The sequence below is a fragment of the Drosophila montana genome, unplaced genomic scaffold, assembly GCF_035044405.1.
Source record: "Drosophila montana isolate Dmon_TW-CO22-7 unplaced genomic scaffold, ASM3504440v1 contig_2081_1, whole genome shotgun sequence".
Taxonomy (NCBI): Eukaryota; Metazoa; Arthropoda; class Insecta; order Diptera; family Drosophilidae; genus Drosophila; species Drosophila montana.
The window spans coordinates 1,118,071-1,137,601 of record NW_026996991.1 but is presented as its reverse complement, the minus strand read 5'-3'; the positions used below and the strand labels follow the sequence as shown (position 1 = coordinate 1,137,601).

The window sequence follows — 19,531 nt, the reverse complement described above, 5'->3', positions numbered from 1 at the left end:
GCCTCGAGAACCCGGCGCGGCCCCAAAAGCTACCGCTTGTCTCCGTTAGCGACGCCGGTTTGACATTCACATGTAGCCCGCTTGTAGTTCAAGGTGCGCCTGACAACTGTTCAAGCGTCAGACTATGCGGGCACAGTGCCTAAAGCATACAAGGCTTAAAGCAAGAACTGTCTGAGAGAGACACAACTCTTAACTTTCTAGTTACAAGATGGATTGATTAGAATATGAATTGTAATTTAGCAATATATAAAAATGGGAAAAATTAGATTGTAATATAAATTTTGAAATTCAGATTAGGCACAAAAAAATTGCTACGAGAATTCGCAACCTTGGAGCGAGCGTAAATTTAGTGTAAAATGTGCTCAATTAAAGTCTTTATATCTTAGACTGGCATATAACTTTCATTAATAAAATGTAAAACTCAAAAAAATAGTTAAAGAAATACAAATTTTGGGCTTTATTGACTTTAGTAAAAAACTCTTGACATTTTTTTTTATTGTAAAGAACATAAATTCTGTACTCAGTTTCTGGGATACTTTATTTCGTCTATCTCCTTTTCGTGTCGGTTGCGTATAGTCAAGCTTCACTGTAGCTACAGCTTACTTTCTTTCATTGGACAGGCACAACTAGAAGGCAGTTTTGTATATGCATTGTAAATTGACAATGATTGCCCACAATTTGCTCAGCACAAAACGCGACGCAAACTGTAGATGCAGATGCAGATGCAGATACAGATACAAACAACAACAAAAATACAGACATAACCGTTGTAGCTGCCACTTTGGACTTGTCTGACTGCCGCATAATTCATGCTACTTAAGTTTGTCGCACGGTCAACTTGACACGAACCGAGGGCCGCGCACAAATAATAATAAGCGCAAAATGGTAAAAAGGAGACGATTCTTGACGATTCCCTGACAACTTCTCGCTGAATTTACAAGCAGCCTCGATCATTATTCAATTAGGATTGATGCTAATGAAGTCGTTTAAAACGCGTCACTAATTGACAACCCAAGCAATGATGTAAGCCCCTCTGGAGCGCTGCTTGGTACAGATCCGCAAAAAATATGGTAACTGCCCAAAAATGGCGCCGCCATCAAGACTCCATAGCATATAAGGTGCAACATCTATTGATGGCTACAGCCTGTGGCAGTTCGATTAAGTTGCCACCTGGGTTACGTTTGGGTTATAGAGAGAAACGGCCTTAAATGGCAGACTGGCACCTATAAAAAATTGCCAAATGCAACTTGGAAAGTTTTCAATCAAGTTTACAGAAACTTTTCAATAATTTTACAAAAGCTGATTATGGACTTTTCTGCTTAAAAGAATAAAAATCTGTTTAATTATTATAAATATTGTACTTACCCCTCGATTGTGCAAGCTTCCAAATGCAATTAATCTGCAATAAAAATATATAAAAAATAACTATTAAAATCTTTTTCAATAAACAAGCGAGTGCTCTAGTAAAAGATTTATCGACTTTGTGTTACCCTCTAGCCAGCTGTGAGCTGTCTTTTCTTTCGCATTATTAAAAAAACGTTCTCACAAATAACTTCTGTGCTCATCTTCCAATCGATATGCAACAATTGTAGCTTTAAGATTATTCTCAACTATGTAAATATATCAAAAATCAAGTTTATAACATCCAATATTTATGGGGAGTTCCCTTTTTCTGAAAATCGATAGTTATCGATGTAAACCCAGGAAGTTATCGATATAATTTGATTACAAATTTACGTTTTTAGCTTTCTCTTGTGGCTTAGACATGTTACAAGATGTACTCTACTACAATATACCCTGTGTAAGCCTCATTCAAAAGGTATACAAAAAAAAAAAAGTGAAACTTGCAAACAAAACATAGAAAATCCATTTGGAAGCTACAAATTCTCAACTCGATACTGAAATTCCCGATTAAATCAGCTTTTGTGTTGCACAAATCAGCTGAACTGTTGCCGGGGTCGAAAGCTGCTTGGTAATCTATCAGTTGAGCCGACATTATCGCTGTAAATCTCACGAGCTTGATGCGATTACGGGGCTGTTGTAGTTATGAGGCACGGCTGTGGTGTAGATGGTAGACTTAAGATGGGGCCATATGCTTTTCACCGTTAGGCACGACTTTAGCCAGACTAATTGCAATGCTGCCGCAGTCGCTGCCGCAGTCGCTGCCGTGGCATATGTAGTATGTGCGGTAAAAATGGAAAACCCGTTTAGAGTTGCCACCAAACGAGCCACTGCACGTGGCCACAGGCCGGGGCCAAGACCATTAAAAAGACGCTAGAACAAAGAAGCCGCCGGTAGGAAATTGGAGCTTGCTCCCGACCAAAAGCCAACAAAGTCGGAGAAAGGTTCGCAAAGTCAAATGCAATTTGTGAGCGAGTGTGAGCGTGTGTTTGTGTGTGTGTGGCGGATGTGAGCGTAAGCTGCAAATCGGTTAAGTTCATTAAACAAAGAGCAGAAGCCCAATCATAATTGAAAACCTAGAAATCAATTGGATTGCTTGTAAGCTCAATTACAAATTATAGTTCGCAATGGCTTTGATATTGGCATTGGGGATTTGGCCTCACGTCTCAGTTTAAGACAATGTTCAATTAAATAATTGGACTCCATGGGCAATGCGATAAGAAATATACCCTCAATTTGGATAGGCAATTGTTTTGGAGACTTTCTGCAGGAGACGCGATCAAATCCATGGTTGCATCTTAATAAACAGAGCTGCCTATTGATCCCTCGCTTGGGAGCTAGAGATTATGATAGCCCACCTGACGGGCATGTCTTCGTCAAATACCATCTGCTCAAGATGCGCCTCTTTCCTTTAGCCTCTGCTTGAAGGAAGATAAATAAGCTATGCACATGCTCTGTGAATGTCTATTGGGATAAAAGGAAGCGCATCTGGGCAAACAGTTTGTATCCCCAGCTCAGATTAGTAATAAATCAGCAAGAAGCAGGACAAAGTCGAGAAACTCATGCGCACTTGGGCAGCACCAGACCTCGTCACAGTCACAATATCTATACATTATTTTAGACACGCTTAACAAGTCGAAATATGCTAAACAAAAGGTTTTGAAGAACATATTCATAATATCACCTGCATATATTCTGATATCTTTCTTTATGTTTTCCAAGCTTTACATCTGTCTTTATCCATAATCTCCATAAATCCTAAAAAAAAAGTGCTTTCATGCAGGATTGATTGAAAGTTTTGTCATATGCTGCACTCAAAGCAGAAACCAATTTGATTTGCCCCCTTAAAACCTACTCCCTGCCCCCGCCAACATTTCCCTTAACGCCCAACACTTTGGGGCACATTCAACTTGCGCTCTGTGCTATTATTTCCAGCATCGGCAAATGGAACCACCAGAACCACAATACAAAAGAAGTCTTTACAAACCTTGAGCAGATTTTTCACTTTCCTTTCCGACGGCTTAGCCAGGCAGAAGAAGAAGCAACAGCAGCAGCAGCGGAGTTTGCAAAGTTCACGCTAAATTTAAGTTGTACAAAGCAAAAAGGCAGCCCAACCTTAAGCCCAGAAACCATCAAGGTGTGTGTGTGCACAGCTGTTGCCAACGGGCTGCGACTCACCCACAATAATGCCGCATCCGGAGGCACTGAATTCGATATGCCCCAGCCCCTTGAATCTACACCCAACTCCCTGCCCCGACGCCCACATTTATGCTGAATTGCATATTTTTGCAGAGACCGCAGACGACTGCAATTGCTGCCCGCCAAATGGGATTTATGAATGCCCAGAGCCAAAGCCACAGCCCCGACCGAGACCCAGACCTCGCGTTTCAGCCAGGGCCAAGGCAAGCTTTACTTGAAGGCAGCTGCTGATAAGCGGCTGCAACTTTAAGTGCGGTATTTTGAGTGCTTTGCTGATAACACGAGTGGCACCCCGCCCGACCACTTATGTTTAGCTAAACCCAAAACAGCTCGTGACAGACCCACATGTATGTCCAAACAACAATGGTAGAAAAATCAATAATTCAAACACTTGGCAACTCAAATTGTTGCACCACTTGAGTGGGGGAGTTGGGGGAGGGTTGTAGTACATTCTACGCAATTTGAGTGGCGCCCGCTCTAAACAGAATACTCGAATGTTGGCGCCATGTCCACGTTGCCATGCTCCCATGTCATGTACATGCATGTTGTCCATGTTGTGGCTCCTCTTGTTGGTTTTTCTTTCGATTTTCCCTCTGTTTTTCCTTTGGCACTTGACATGGCAGCTAGTTGTATGCGGCATCCAGCTAGAGGCATGCGGCTCCTTGTCGCTGCAAATTAAACGTGCTGTCCCCAACTAAATTGCTATTGGAAAATTTGCTGCCCCTGACCGAAGTCCCCCCTCCCTCATCTGAGGGATAGGTTCTTGGCCAATTTTCCATGCGGCTGACCAACAATTGTTGCGCTCAATGGAAACTAGCTCACTCTCTAGTATGAACCTGTGTAGTAGGAACCTCTAGGTATTCATAATTGAGCCCAGGACCCGGCTCGAAGCAGGCTCTATAATCTAGTTGTGGTCAACGCTGCCGGCTAATGGGCTGGGTTAATGCAGTTGTGTGTGTGTTCTTATTGATTTATGTAGTTCAATCCGAAAGAGAGAGAGGGGGTTGGGCAAGCAGTTGATTAAATTTGCGGTTCTTATCAAGCGATAACCGCAAATGTGAAATTAAAATCATGCGGGAGAAGAAATTCGAAATTCAATAGAGAAATTCGATTGCTGAAATATAAATGTATGATAGGCATTACTACCCAAACATTCCAATGTTTTCACCATAAGCTGGACATTAAATTGAGCCAGTTGCAAAAGAGACAAACTAACTGAAAATCGAACCGCATCAAATTTGTCTTCCAAAACAGTTTTGTTTAAAATATAAAACTCAAGTTTTTCTTACAATTTTGATATATGAAAAACCAAGGCTTGAACAAAAAACTAATTTCCTCTTTGTGGAAAATCAGCTTCAGGAAGCGAACCTCAAAGCCAGAAAGTTGGTTCGAACCATACACGAATTCTCGACAATTGGAGTGAGACTAAATATACGAATTTGTACAATAATTTTAGTTCTATCCTGAAATGTGTTACGCCTAGAAGCATTTCGGATCCCATTAAGTTGTATAATTCGTTCTTTTAGTTGCAGATAGATAGATCGGGTAATAAATCAGAGTTTTTGTAGAAGTAACTTATTTGTTATTCAAGATATCTTGAACCAATTAGGCTATGTGTAACTATGTAGAACAAAAATGTGACTACCATATTATATATTTCTAATGGAAAGGATCGAAACTTTGCTAACTTTGCTGTTTAAAGACTTGAAAAACTTCTTAACCATTTCTGAGTTCTTTAAGTGTTTTCAATTATAATACAGTTCACAAGTTCTAGCTCTGGCTAATTCTCCTGCTACCTGACAGGTACAGCAACATCTTTGGGTATATTATACAGTCCACTAGATAAATCTATTATCTCCGAGCAAACCACATGAGTTGGCAGCAAACCACAACAATGCCATCAGCAGCAGCCGCAGTAGACTGAGCCTTAGGATGTGTCACAACAAATCTTAACTTGCAGGTTCAATTGTCGTTTTGCATATAGTCACGCCCACACGCACAGCTGGCATGCCAGATGTGTCCAAGTACCTCAAAGTGAGCTCATGTTTTGGGCATTTATGTGTGTGCGCATCTTTATCTGTGGACAAGTGCTCCTTGGTCAGCTGTCATAAATACCAGCAAATAGCACAGCAAACACAAGACACACACACACAGCCGGCACACACACATAACTGTCAGTTCAATTACAATGCCGTTTGTTAGTTGTGCTGATGGCCAAGCTAATAATGAGCTTCCGTTTTGGGCACAGTCTAAGCAAAAAGTATGACGCCAAGCAATCAAAATAAACCACACAATCTGCCAGATACATTTGCAACTGAGCGATGCGTAGGCGTTGCTGCAATTATCTGAGCTTAAAAGTAATTAACAAGCGCTTGAGACAACACAGGCTAGCCAAGCCTTTATTGCCTATTTTCGGTGCACTTTTTAGACTAACATTAATTGGAATATTTTCCATAAGAAATTGTTGTATACTGAATCAGCCTGTCGACTGCCATTCGGTCAATTACTCAATCAAATGTTGCACGGGGCTCAAAGGGCGAAAATTATGAACTTTTCACACCTTAATGGCCGGCACAAACCCCCGAACTGGTCGCTGTCATTTAGACTGGGCTGGTCAACTAACGGTTAACGGGCTTGCGGTTTGTTTATTTTAATTTTTCGTACACCTGCAATGCTATAAAATTTTATGGGCTCTGACCATAAAAGAGACATTTGCCTCCATAATTAATTAGCAAATATGTTTTATGAAATTTTATGACCAAAGTCGTTAATTTGTAACACAAAAAGGTGCAGAAATTTAAGAGATAAGAGGGAGGCGGAGAGGGAGCGAAACGAGGGGAAAACAATGCAAGCGCATTGTTTCAATTCTTCGAAAAGCTATAGAAATTTTATTGGAACGTATAACTTGTATAAGGTTTTATATGCAGTTCATAATTGAAAAAATTAAAAATAATATCCATTAATAAAGACGCTCATATATGCCCATTAATAATATAAAGCCAGACGGTTCGAAGTTTATGTTATTTTATGTACCTCTTGCTTTAACTTGTTGAGAATTCTAGGAATCAACTATCAAAAAATAACAAACCGAGAGAAAACAAAGTTTACGTTCTTGATGATATTTTCAAAAAATTAAATCAAATTATTTTCAAAAAAATTAAAATTAATTGGATTATGTTTAAATATACCCTCATTAGAGCATTTAATACACTTTAAGTACATATACTATTATATTTAACACCCCACTTGAAATCTCTAAAGCTCAATGAAACCCCAATCAGTTATATTTAAGCATTTGATTGGTTTGTAATTTGCCTAACAACATGACAGCTCTATGCCCACTTAAGATTATTTCCACGTCAACCAACAGCCACACCCCAAGCCATTGCCATCTGCTTTATACCGCTCCAAAATAGCAATTATTTCCATTTGAGTTACGCTTTTGGGTACTAAAGCTAAACTGTTTACGCTTCTTTAAAGTAAACTTGAAACTCGAAAGCAACAGCAACAATATCAAAGGCATGTCAAACACTCGAGCACTTGAGTATTGGAGAGGAGGGAGAGAGAGAGAGTGTCGAGTATGTTAATTGCAAGAATGCAAGCGATGTGACCTCACAAAACAAAAGCAAAACAAAAAAAAGGGATCGACCAAAAGGATATTCAAGGCACGCAAAAGCCGCCCCCGAAAGGCAGCCAATAACCAGGATAAGAAATAATAAAAACAAAAGCAAAAGCAATGTGAGTAATTTTCAAAATTTCATACAAAAACACAAAGGGAAACAAAAATACTCCTGTTTGGTGTGCCAGACTGTAAGATACTCTTTAGACAGCACTGAATAACTCATGTCTACGAGCTACTATGCACACACACAAAAATACTCATGGGTACCTAAGTACCTGTTTCCCTGAGCCCATAGTTTAAGAATGTGCTTCTCATGTGACTTCAATGTTTAGAGTCCGATCTTTTTGAAATTTGGAGAACTTAAAAATGGTTTATTTTGTCGTGTACATAGGATTTTAATACAAAATTAAATATAAACGCTTAAAAACAGGGCCCAAATTCATTTCATTATACCTCTAACCTTTTTCAGTAGCTACAGGGTATAAGGAAGGCAAGTAAAGGCTATTTGGTAGGGTGTCCAGTGCGGGGTGGTTTCCATTGGCAGTCGTTGCGCAGGCACCGCAGGATATGCCATTAAGTAGAGCCGCATTTCATATATTGAGAACGAGCTTCGTGACGGTGTCGAGAAATTTCACGCAAAATAACAATTTTGTCGCCGACTTTTGAGTGTAGAAATTAATTTTATGTGCCTCGCGTTCGTTCGTTTGTTTGTTTGTTTACAGAACGTGAAGTAATTGCCGACGGGCGCCGCTGCCATATCGCAACAGGATCTGGGATCTGGGACTCTGACATTAGCCGTGGCGACGCGTGCGGTTTTCCCTTTACGCATTTCATCGCCAATGGCGCCTGCGGTGCACGCCAGGTCTCGTGTCCTGTGTCCTGGGAATCGCTTCCAAAAGTCAACAAACCTAAAATAGAGCCAGGACAGCAGCTGGCACTGGCACTGGCAGCCGGTTCATAATGGGTGGCCAGCAACCAGTCAAACACTCATCCAGCATCCAACAGATATGTATATAAATATTTCCTCTTCTTTTTGGCACTTGCTTGCTTTAGTAAATAACCCGGAAATTTCATCATTTCCACAAATGCCGGAAATGCAGTCAAAAATTCTTTTACTCAAAGTAAAGACCTTAAATTTTGATGTGTTGAAAAATAAGCGGAAGCCTTTCAATTGACAATTTTAAAGAGTTTTGTTCGAGCTTAAATGGGTGAAAAATGTTGTGCACAGTTTCTTGAGAAGATGAATTCTTTTATATGCTTCTAAAAGTTGACTTTTAAAAGATTTTGATTAGCTATTAAAAGTATGTATATGTATATAAAGTATAATTACAATTATGGTAATTTCCACAGAAATACTAAACAAAAGATACATCTATTTAAAGAATATTTAAAGAAAGCTTTAAATTTAACTCAAGTAAAAATATATTAAAAAATAAATATTTATATACTATAAAATATCCCAGATTGCTTAAAAAAAAACAACTTCTATTTTGACGATTGAATTTTTGAATTCTTGAATTGTTCATACATATCTATAACATCATATATGTAAGCATTACCATAATATTAAAAATTCCCAGCACTGTGCAAAATGAACTCAATCAAGGCCATGCCCAATTTTTTAGCCACCACTATGCAGATTCTCAGCCGCAGGCAAATTTCACTCGAAACGCGTTAAAGGACTCGTCCGAAGAGTGCTGTTTGGCCGCCCCAAAACAAAGCCCAAAAACTGTGCGAACGGGCGAACACAACAGAAACGCAAATTGGAAGAGGAAGAGGCAGCAGCAGAAGCAGCAAGCCAAAGCGTAATAGAGAATGAAATAGAAAATAAATAATAAAATATAAGCGAGCGCCGCATGCCGCAAGCCAACCCCCGTTTCTGGTCGGGAGGATGAGCGCGCATTGACGTCGTCCTGCGGCCGGTCCTTGCTGCTGCTTCTGCTGCTGTTGTTGTTGTTGTTGTCTGCCCAAAAAATAGAAGCAACGATTGCTGCGAGTGGCAACAAGCAGCAGCAGCAACAGGGGCAGGGGCAGGGGGAGGAATGTGTAAATGCTGTAAGCGAGGCGCAGACAACGCATCCGAAAAGCAGAGTAAACCACCCCTCGCCAGGATGACAGCAAGGACAATGCCACTAGAAGTAGAAGTAGAAGAAGAAGCAGCAGCCGTGGCAAAACCGGCAGCAGCTGCCGCAGTCGCGCAGTTGTTAGTTGGCTCGCAGGCATTTTTTGCGTACTTGTCTCGACGCGTCGTCTGAATCTCCGTCGCAGGACGCAGCTCACGCGCGCCCATTCCCATGCAGGTCCTGCGAAACCCCGTCAGCCAGCACATGCTGCATGCCACAAAGTAGCTGCTACGACTTTGTTGCGTGATTCATGCCGAGGGCGAGATTCTAGCTAAAACATTCACTTCCAGCCTTTAGATAGAAGATATCCTAGCAGACATATTACACGATTACGAAACGAAACCCATCAAAGTTGCCTCCGTGGCAACAAATGAGTTTTCCAGAACTAGAAGCCACATAATACGCTTGGTCAAGCAGCTTAATCTAAGGGCGAGCCCAATAATCATATCTGATTCAGACTTTTCTCATTTATCATCCCAAAACTTTGCGACCTTATGTTTCAGCTAAATATTACGAACATTAATCAACTTGGTTTTTATAATAACGACTAATTACCTGAACTCTATTTAAATATCAAAAATTAAGCTAAAATCAAATGAATATTCAGCTGAAATTGAGTACAAAAGAAATAAAAGCCAAGATATAAGCCGTAAACAACAAAATGGTTGGCTTTCTTAAAAATAACGCTTTATAATTAAAAGAAAAACAACAAAAGGTTTCCACGTAGCCAAAGAATAGATCTGGCCGCATAGCTAATTGTTATTCGATTTAACAATAGAGCGCAATTTAGCTCAATAAACGGCACGAAATATCCGCACATAAATGCACAAAACTATGCAAAAAACAAAGTAAATAAAAAGAGTGAAAAGTTCATTAGTTGGAAGCGAGTGAACAAAATCAATGAGTGAGTCATGAGCAGCTCATTCGCCTTGCCCGTTGATGACGAGAGTCTAGGCTCAAGGTCTTGACCATATTATCATAATATATGCCATCTCGCAAATTGATGACATCACAAGAGAGACTCATAACTATGCTGATTGGGTTTAGCGGGCGACTTCTTACAAGTTTGTGGGTGGACCAGGCACATTTTAGTCATGGCTTAAAAAAAATGCTTGAACTAATTGGAAGACGAACATAAATTTCCTGGAAATAAGAACAATTTATGCACGACTCATTTTGAGTTCGAAGAGTTTACAAATGTTGTGTAATATCATACAATTTTGTAGAATGCGGAAACAGCTTTAAAAATGAGTAGGTCTTGCAAGATTTGAATGAGGTTAAGAATATGTTGAACTAGATATATTTGTATTTTATATACGATCTAGTTTTAAGCAACGTTTTAAATATTAGGGGCCACTATTGACTAAGACAATACAATATCCATGCTGAGAGTCAAAGGGATTCGAACCCAGATTTTCATTTTTCAGTCGCCTTAATTGATCATTTAGACAGCACAACTACCGAGGTCTGCACCTAAAGCCGAGAACCAACCTAAGCTCTGCACAACTTTTTCCGACAGATTTCCTATTCCCTTTCTGACACATGTGATGTGTTTCCTTTGCTGCCTTGCCCGCTCTCCTTTACTAAGTGTTACAGACAGCTGGTAACTATAGATGGTAGGGATAGAGTAGTTATCAAGTATCCTTTACTTCTACCCGTCACATTTGCCTGTGTCTTGGCTTCGATGACACGACAATGGCGCCAATGGCGCTGTTTGTCCTTCGCTCGTCTGTCTGGGTGGATAGGGCGCTCGGGAAATGGTAGAGTATGCTGTCAAGGATATGAAACTTATTTGCGCCACGCAAACAGCAGAGTAAAAGGACAACCGCCGGAAAACAAACAACACACACACACACACACACACAAATCCAAAGAGCGTCAGTTAAAGGCGGAAAAGAGTAGAAGGACAATTGCTGTTAACAAAGTGCCAAAAAGGAGCAACAACAAAAAAATAAAAAGAATAATAAAAAACATATGAACAAAGTTCAGAGTTAATTCATTTTGTTGTTGCCGCAACAAAAGCCACGCAAAGCCCGAAGACAGTTGTCCCGGAGTCCTCGGAGTCCTGGCATTGTTTGCCCGCAGATTGAATCCTTGTGAAGGCCGCCTCGCAGCCCCAGTCATGAGTCATCCTTAAAGCTGGTGCCGCCGCCACACGCATAACTTTTATTCCATTGTCGAATGCCAGCGATTCGACACTTAGAGAAAATATCTAGACTCTTGTGCTCGAATTGGGTACAAAAAAGTGTCAAAAATTAGGCATAAATAAATTAGATTGAAGTTCGACTTTCAGAAACTCTTCATCCGATTCCAAACATTCTTAATTTAACAAATGTTTTACTTCAATTGAGAATGCTTTACGCTCTTTTTAAGCATGCATAATCTTGTACTAAATATATTTAAGCTTTTTCTAACACTCACAACTTTTAATACAATATGATTCAACCTTGATTTAAGTCTATTCAAGAATTAAGAACTCTATGATGATTTTTCCAAGTGTACTTTATAGCCGCGCTGGCTCCACGCAGGAGTCCCAAAAACTCATAAATTCTGCCATTGCGCTTGGCTTTTTCTTTGTTTCTTTTCAATTTTGCCCATGTTGATTATGAAATTTCATTTGGGGCTCAATTAACTTGCGTCGAGCACGCGATTCCGCTTTGCCGAGTGTCCCACATTGTACATAAATACATATATATATATATATATATTTTCTATATCTATATGCACTCGTTTATAGTTCGCCGTTTTCGCTGGGTTGCGGTAGGTTTGAAGCTCTCTCGGGCTGGGGCCATTGCTTAATGGCCTTTTAAATGTGGCGCCAACTCGCGCAGCGGTCCCGCCCCCGTGCCTCCCCCAGCCCTCAACGGAAATGTGCATTTAAGTTGGCCGAATGAGTTTAAGGACCTTCGGAGACAACGGTGTGTCCTGTCGCACGCACTGCCAAAGGCAAATCGATGAACTAATTTGATGGACGTCAGACTTGTGACTTATTAGTGAGGGCGGACAGAGACGCGCGCGCGTTCAGTTGTCAAAGGTCAAACCCGAGGGCGTTGATGGGTCAGGGCTTGCGGGGGAGGGTTGAGTGTGTGTGTGAGCAAAAGTAATAAAGATGAGGTCCTGAAATTATTTAAAATGCTGCGTGAAGCTAAAGGGGAGGTTTTTATTGTTGGGGGAGATAAATATGCGCTGATATATTATTTGACATGTCTGGTTATCAGGATATGCCATAAACCATACTAAAATAAGAAAAAGTTTTGCTATTGAAAATCGAATAAAAATTCGTGCTCCATGAAGGTCGTAGATGGATATAATAAAACTGTAGTGACCACAGTCTGGGAAAAATTTCGTTAAAGGAGCTGATGAATCGTGAAAAATCGTCAAAAATTACAAACCCAACAAAAAGGTAGTAGATAAATTATCTTGAACCATCAAATTCTTATACTTATATTAAAATTTGAAATAAACTCAAAAATAAAAGCAATATTGCTCGAGGACATGGAAATGGTCACACACTAAGGCAAAAACGGGCGCGTTCGTAAAAATTATAGTTATTAGAAAAACAAAATATACCAATTTTTCTATCATTTAAGAGAGTAATAAAAAAAATATTCCAAAATATCAAATCAATCAATATCAAACTAAGAAAAAGCTTTGCTATGGGAACCCAAATGAAATAAAACTCTCCATGTATCTCCAAAAAAAAATACTGCAAATTATTTTGAACGGGAGACAATGTTTATAATAAATTCCAACGAAAAGGCTTTGCCGTGAAAATACAAAACACCAATTTAAAAAGACCACAAAGAAAATAATTTGTTCCCATGGAGGATATGAAAATATATAAGTCGCATAAGGCGAAAAAGTTTTTAAAGGAATTAGAATTAAAAATATAAGGAAGAATCGAATTCCTATAATAAAAATATAAAACAAATTAAAACAACCATGGTGAAGGACATGGAGATAGATATGAAACTAGACGCATACTGGGAAAAAACTAAAACTGGGCGCAAAACAAAAAATTCAATTTTCTACCTTTCTAAAAACAAAACACTCCACGTAACTCCAAAAAAAGTATTCCAAAATAGGTTAAGAAAAAATGTTGATCTTACTTTTAAAAATTTAAAACTTTTTAGATTTGTTGCATTAAAAATTAGGCAAAGATTTGCTATGGCAATATGAATACAGCACGTGCCTAAAAATATCAATTATACTTAGTCAATATGATAAAGCGGAGCTTAATTTTTAGCACAAGTAAAAAAATATATATAAAAAAAATTAATAAATAAGAAAAGAACGACAGAATATGACAGAAACTCTAAAAATCGCACACAAAACAAAAAAAATGTATGTTTCTAACAGAAAGAAATTTAAACTTTTATTAAGTTTATTAAAATACAAAAATAAATGTAAACAAAATAAAAATCAAAAATAGCTTTAAAAAAGAATTTAAAAGAGACAAACAAAAATTATATATTGAGTAAATGAGCTTTTCCAGCAGCTATATGCACAGGCTGAGAGTTGAAAGACAACTGAATTGTCTTCCAAAATCTGAGAACCAAAATCACCTTCGGAACTTCAAAGCCTACTAAATAGATTAAAGTTAAACTTGTTCTTTTTAAATAACTCAATGCCTACTCGATTACTTAAAGTGCACGAAAATGCTATTTGAATTAAAAAGCAGTGTTGGTAAATTCCAAACAAGGAAAAAACCACACAAAAACAAGTTCCGTATAGGGAACTAGCATATGATTTGGTAAAGCTTTACTCATACATAATTCCATTATCTGATTTTAAGATTTTTCGTACACAAAAAGACGAATTTATGCCGATTAATCAAAGATTATTACAAAGTACTTTCCTTTCGCTTTCTATCAGATGGATTATTGAACGCCCGCAATCTTGGACCTGCCAGCATTCGGGAGAGAGACCCGCAAAAGCCATCAACTTAAACCCAAAAGCTGCTTATCGCACTCGACCCAAAAGCACTTAACTTTCGACCAAGGGCTCAAAACACAGCAACAGCAACAACAATCAGTTGAAGCTGGTGGCGCCATCAAGTGTCCATTGTTTCTACCGTTTAGAAAAAGGCAAAGAGAGAGAGGGAGGAAGAGAGAGAGAGCGGCAGAGTTCAAGTTGAAAGCTGCGAGTCAAAGAGCAGTCCAAACAAGAAGAAGAACTCTAATGTCTAAAGTGTTGGAAGCTACAAATAAAACACGAATAAAATTAAAAATAGAGCACAATTGTTAAGCAAACAAAAGAACACCAAAAAAGAAACACCAAACAAAAAAAAACAAACTAAAACAAGTTTTTGCAAAGCTACCAAAAAAAAAAAGATGCCAAAAGAAGAGCTGACAACAGAGGCTAAGAAGGCAAGGGGAGCGAGCGCCGAGAGGGGTGACACGAACAAGCAAAGCCAAAGGCAATAGTTGAGAGTCAAAATATGTGGGCAGAGCTTCAAAAAGAGCACAAGTCAGAAGGTTGCTTGACTAGAAGATGCCCAGCAACCAGCTGAATAACTTCTGTTATAATGGAAAAGATAGCGTTAGAAGTAAAATAAATAAATAAAATAAAAAGTTAAATAGCTTGAACTATGTATGATTGTTTTTTCCATATTTTAAATCTCGACTGCGTTGCAGATGCTTTCCCTTCAGCCTGTTACATATGCAATATACCCCTTTTCAACAACTTTCAACGGGTAAAGAGTATATAGGAAAAAAAGAATGTGACTTAGCTTATCAAATATCAAGAAAGTGCGTGTCAAAGCGCACAGAAAACAATTTTTATTTCCTTTTTGATTTTGGGCTTCCTTCGAAAACTTGCGAGGAACATTATATTGTATATATGTATATATACATATGTATATATACATACATATACATACATATATGTCTTAGAATTATCTCTGTTGCAATCAATTTGGGCATTCGAGTGTTCTGTCAGCAACCCCAAAATTGGTTGGCCCCATTCCCCCCTGCCCGCCCCTCATACCATTGCCAAAAAAAAAAACTAAATCGAATTTACGGTGCATTCAACTTGGGATATCAATAAAAATCGATTTGGCCTCCAACACGGAAGCACTTTGCTCACTAACTGCCACCAACACCCCTTACCGCACCCCCTCATTTTGTCAACCCCACTCTTGGTCCTGCTTATTAGGTCGAACGTGCCTAGGCAAATTGTCTATGCCGGGTTTCCGGCCTTTTCGTTTCATTCCAGTCTGGCCCAGAAAAGGGCATCCCGCAGCCCCTCTGCTGTATTCCCAACACCCCTCCCACCACCAACACCCCTGGAACGCTTGAGCTAACAGTTTTCTGGTTATTTGATGGCGCAATAAAAGCCTTTGATTATGATGTCCTCTTATTCCTTTGAGAGCTGCAACTTTTCCTGTATTCCACACACACACGCGGGGGTTTCCGTTACCCCCCCCCCCCCCACACACACACCAATACAACTTTGTTGAACACTCGCTTTTTGCACGTTTCTGTTGTTGTTGTTGTTCAGTCTGGTGCATGTCTGGTGTTCCGTTATTTACAGCCTCCCCAGCGGACGGAGTGAGCGGCGCGGAGAAAAAAAAAACAAATTTGGAATACTTTTTGTAACTCTGAAGCTACCCGCATTTTGCAGTTAAATTTATGTGAGTTTTTCTTTCGCCGCTGCTTCTTCCTGGCGCCTCCTGAAGGCGCACTTAGGAGACGCAAGATTTTTAGGGCGCATTAAAAATTCATTAGCTCGGCAACTTTGATGTTTTATTGTGGCCAAAATACAATATGGTTAGACAAAAAACAACCTGAGGCTTCCAAATAGGATTCCATGCAGATGATACGATTTAATAGATGCACATGATTTGGTTCAATTGAATTTAAAGCAAGGCGAATTTTTATTCACTTAGCGGATTATTCAAAATTAATTAATGAGTAATTCATAGAGCCATGAGACGAATAAGAATTATTTCATGTATCGTATGATCAAATAAATGGGAAAATTGATACAAATAACTTTTAACTGACTTTCCCCTTGGGATATATGATACCAATGTATACGAAATATACTTTAAATTTTATATATGTATATAAAAAAATAATATTAATTACTCACCTGAATTGATTTTTATTGGCTTTAAGCTCAAATGCAAAATATAATTTTTGTTTGGATTTCGTAGAGGCTAAAAGAACGAGTAGGGGGAGAAAAAAACACAAAAGAACGAGATTAATATTCACGCTGATCGAATTTATAACTTTTTTGTAGCAAATCAAAGCGCGATATCAATTCATTTAAAAGAGAAACGAAGAGGACAATAAAAAAAACCGAATATGAATATAAAGCACGATGAAAACTGGGATAACAAAGCCCCGTGGCCTTGGAGGCTGTGTTGTGGGTTGGTAGGAGTGTGGCGGGGGAGGGGGGCTTTATATGTTCAAGGCCTTTTCTCAGCTACAAGTGCAGTGCGTAATAAATGAACAGTTTGTTCTAATTCCAAGCACACACACACACAGTCACAGAACGTGAGGCTAACTGGACAGAGAAGTAGCGCGCGAATGACGTCATAGATCCAAAAGGATGCTGCACGGTCTTCACAATAAAACTTTGTTCATCTTCAGTTTCAATTCACAATTTCAAAATATTTCGCACGCACCAAGAAAACGCGAAAAATTACGCGCTCAAATTTGCTGCGAATTTGAATGGCCGCTTCTGCAAATTGTACTTAAATATTTAATTTGCTTGTTAACTGGAATGCGTTTCTAACAAAACACGGCCACATAAAATTGCACGCAATTACTGTTCGTCGCAGTGCCCGCTGTCGTTTTAAAACCTATTTCGCTGTTTAAGTATTTTTAATGTACAAATAAACGCGCGCGCACAACCTTACCGTAGTGCATTTGCTTCAAGACTGAAGCTATCGATACGAACTGTGTCATCGATTTGAGCGCCTGCACAAGAGTAAAATGTGCGCTTGCAGCCAACTTCACGCGACGCACAAATGCGCAGCCAACTCTAGCTCTAATAGTTAGCTGTTATTAGCGTATTTTAACATTTGGCGCACTGCTAGCAATTGAAAAAAAAAGAATGGCATATACTTAGCAGAAATGTTATTGCGAACACATTGGTATATTTTAACTAATTGACAAAATTGTTGCTACTATAAGACTAACAATCATTTGGAAGTTCTAAATAAATACATATCGTTACACTAGCTGCGCTGCCGTCGCGACTCAAATGCCACCTCAATGCGACTGCGTGGACGCCAGCGCTCCAAAAGGAGCAGCGTAAAGTGGCCCACGACGAGAAAGGCCAAGAACCAGGCGCCACACTGATAAACGGCATAGATCAGTTCGCTGAGTGTGAAGGCGCGCTCCTTCAACACACGATCGTAGACTTTAACCGTGCGCTGGGCAACATCCTCCCAGTTGTAGAGCGTCTCCACCAGCTCATTGCATCTGTGCGGGCACAGTACCGGCTCCATTTGGCTGCTCCTCGCCTCATTTGGGCTTATGGCACTTATGGACGGCACAGTTTTGGCAGACTTCTTGAGGCGCTTACGCCTCGCACGCGCCGTCTTCTGAGAAATGTTACCGTTTGGAGTTGAACTGCTGGCCGGGGTAATCTTGCGGTGTCTATCGATGGCCACCAATATGGCGGAATAAATGGCTTCAATGTCCGGCTCTGCGAGCAGTATCAGACTATTTGGCAGGACCTCGGGTATGCCACCCACGCTGGTGGAGACCACCTGCAGGCCACAGCTGGCTGCCTCTACAATAGCCATGCAATAAGCCTCCGTTAGCGAGGTGTTCACAAAGATGTGGCCGCGCACGAGCACATCACGCACCTGCGCATGCTCCACGGCGCCCAGTATCTCCACACGATCCTGCATGTTGGTCTTCTCGCGTATCTCCTCGAGCAGATCCCTTTTGGGTCCATCGCCCACTATGATAAACTTAATGTTTGGCGTGTTCTTAAAGCGCGGTATTACCCCGGCTAGAAGATCGATGCCCTTGCGATAGACCAGACGCGAGGCGACCACAATATTGATGACTCCGTTTACCGGCCGCTGAGCGGGATCGGGCGTAAAGAGCGCCGTGTCCACAGCATTGGGTATAACCGAGACGCGATGCTTGGCAACACGAGCGCGCAGCACCGTGTTCTCCTTGCCAATGTGGGACACGCAGATCGCATGATTCACCATGCTCAAAGTGATCTCCAGGAGCTTATTTGTCAGCGCAGCCGAAAGATCCGCAAAGCCAAACAAACTGTGGTCCGTGAAGACGGTCTGGAAAGGGAACAAGTTGGGGGTTTAATGGCAATACCCAATATAGCTACATCCCATATTTAACATTATCTGCATTAGTTTAATATCCTGAGCCCACCTTCAGTCCTAGCAGAGCCCCCACTATCAAAGCCTCATGGGCCAAGGCACTAAACGCAGAGTGACCATGCACCACGTCCACCTGTTCCCGCAGCAGCACCGCCCGCAGCATGGGCACATTGCAGACGGCGGTGGGCAGGATGCATTGGTTGTAGCAGACCTTAATGGGAAGATAGTAGACCTTCAGGCCGTGCGTCATGTGGCGTATGCCGGTGCAGTCTCCATAGGCGTGCGTCAGCACAACAACCTTTTTTAAAATACGAATTAAAAAGAGATTAGATTAGAATTGCCTCTGTAAGGATGCACGTGCTCCACCTTGTGTCCCAGCGCCAGCAGCATTTGTGAAAGATTGTAGACATGCTCCTCGACGCCGCCGATGCTGGGATAGAAAAAGTCCGATACCATGCAGATGCGCATTTTTCACATTGATTGCAATTTGCCAGCTCACATGCACTTGACATTACACAAATAAAACTTTTATTACAATATTAAAATAATAAAAGAAACTAACAGATCTGAGTTGTGTTGTTTCAATTGGAGTATGTTAAGCTAAACGGTTCATTGAGCCGTTCATGAACAATACATTCAGTTCTGTAAATGAGTTGCTCATGAACTGGGCTAATTGGGGGTATATTTGGCATATATATTTAAAAAACTATTCATGAAGCGAATTAGGAGAGTTTAACAAAACTAATTAGTGAATGACTTAAAAGTGAACGATTTTACTTGTTTAATTTGATTATCTCAAGCACAAACCAGCTTGCCTGTAAACAATGCTAATTAACAGTTCCCGTATAAATATCGATAGTCAGTGTACAGCACAAT

General features: G+C 40.2%; 2 protein-coding genes across 2 annotated transcripts in view; both read right to left on the bottom strand.

The window, feature by feature from the left end:
* Positions 1-17,242, bottom strand: part of uzip (unzipped) — a 38,559-nt gene extending 21,317 nt beyond the window's left edge. The window contains exons 1-3 of the mRNA XM_064679876.1: positions 17,213-17,242; positions 16,441-16,507; positions 1,366-1,399 (exon numbers count right to left, since the gene is read on the bottom strand). The gene's annotated coding sequence lies outside the window, so the exon portion shown is untranslated. The remainder of the gene's footprint in view (positions 1-1,365; positions 1,400-16,440; positions 16,508-17,212) is intronic.
* Positions 17,243-17,417: 175 nt separating this feature from the next.
* PIG-A (phosphatidylinositol glycan anchor biosynthesis class A) lies at positions 17,418-19,398 on the bottom strand. Its single transcript, XM_064679745.1, has 3 exons — positions 19,022-19,398; positions 18,708-18,953; positions 17,418-18,610 (listed from the first exon to the last, which is right to left on the bottom strand). Exons 1-3 carry the CDS (start codon positions 19,121-19,123, stop codon positions 17,534-17,536), a joined length of 1,425 nt encoding a protein of 474 aa, XP_064535815.1. The 5' UTR covers positions 19,124-19,398; the 3' UTR covers positions 17,418-17,533.
* Positions 19,399-19,531: the final 133 nt, after the last annotated feature.

Bases quoted from the DNA above. Each gene is read 5' to 3' on its own strand.
- PIG-A (XM_064679745.1), bottom strand. From the start codon at position 19,123: ATGCGCATCTGCATGGTATCGGACTTTTTCTATCCCAGCATCGGCGGC. The intron at 18,954-19,021 runs GTGGAGCACGTG...ATTTTAAAAAAG, and splicing joins TGCTGGCGCTGGGACACAAG to GTTGTTGTGCTGACGCACGC. The intron at 18,611-18,707 runs GTGGGCTCAGGA...TTCCCTTTCCAG, and splicing joins GGGCTCTGCTAGGACTGAAG to ACCGTCTTCACGGACCACAG.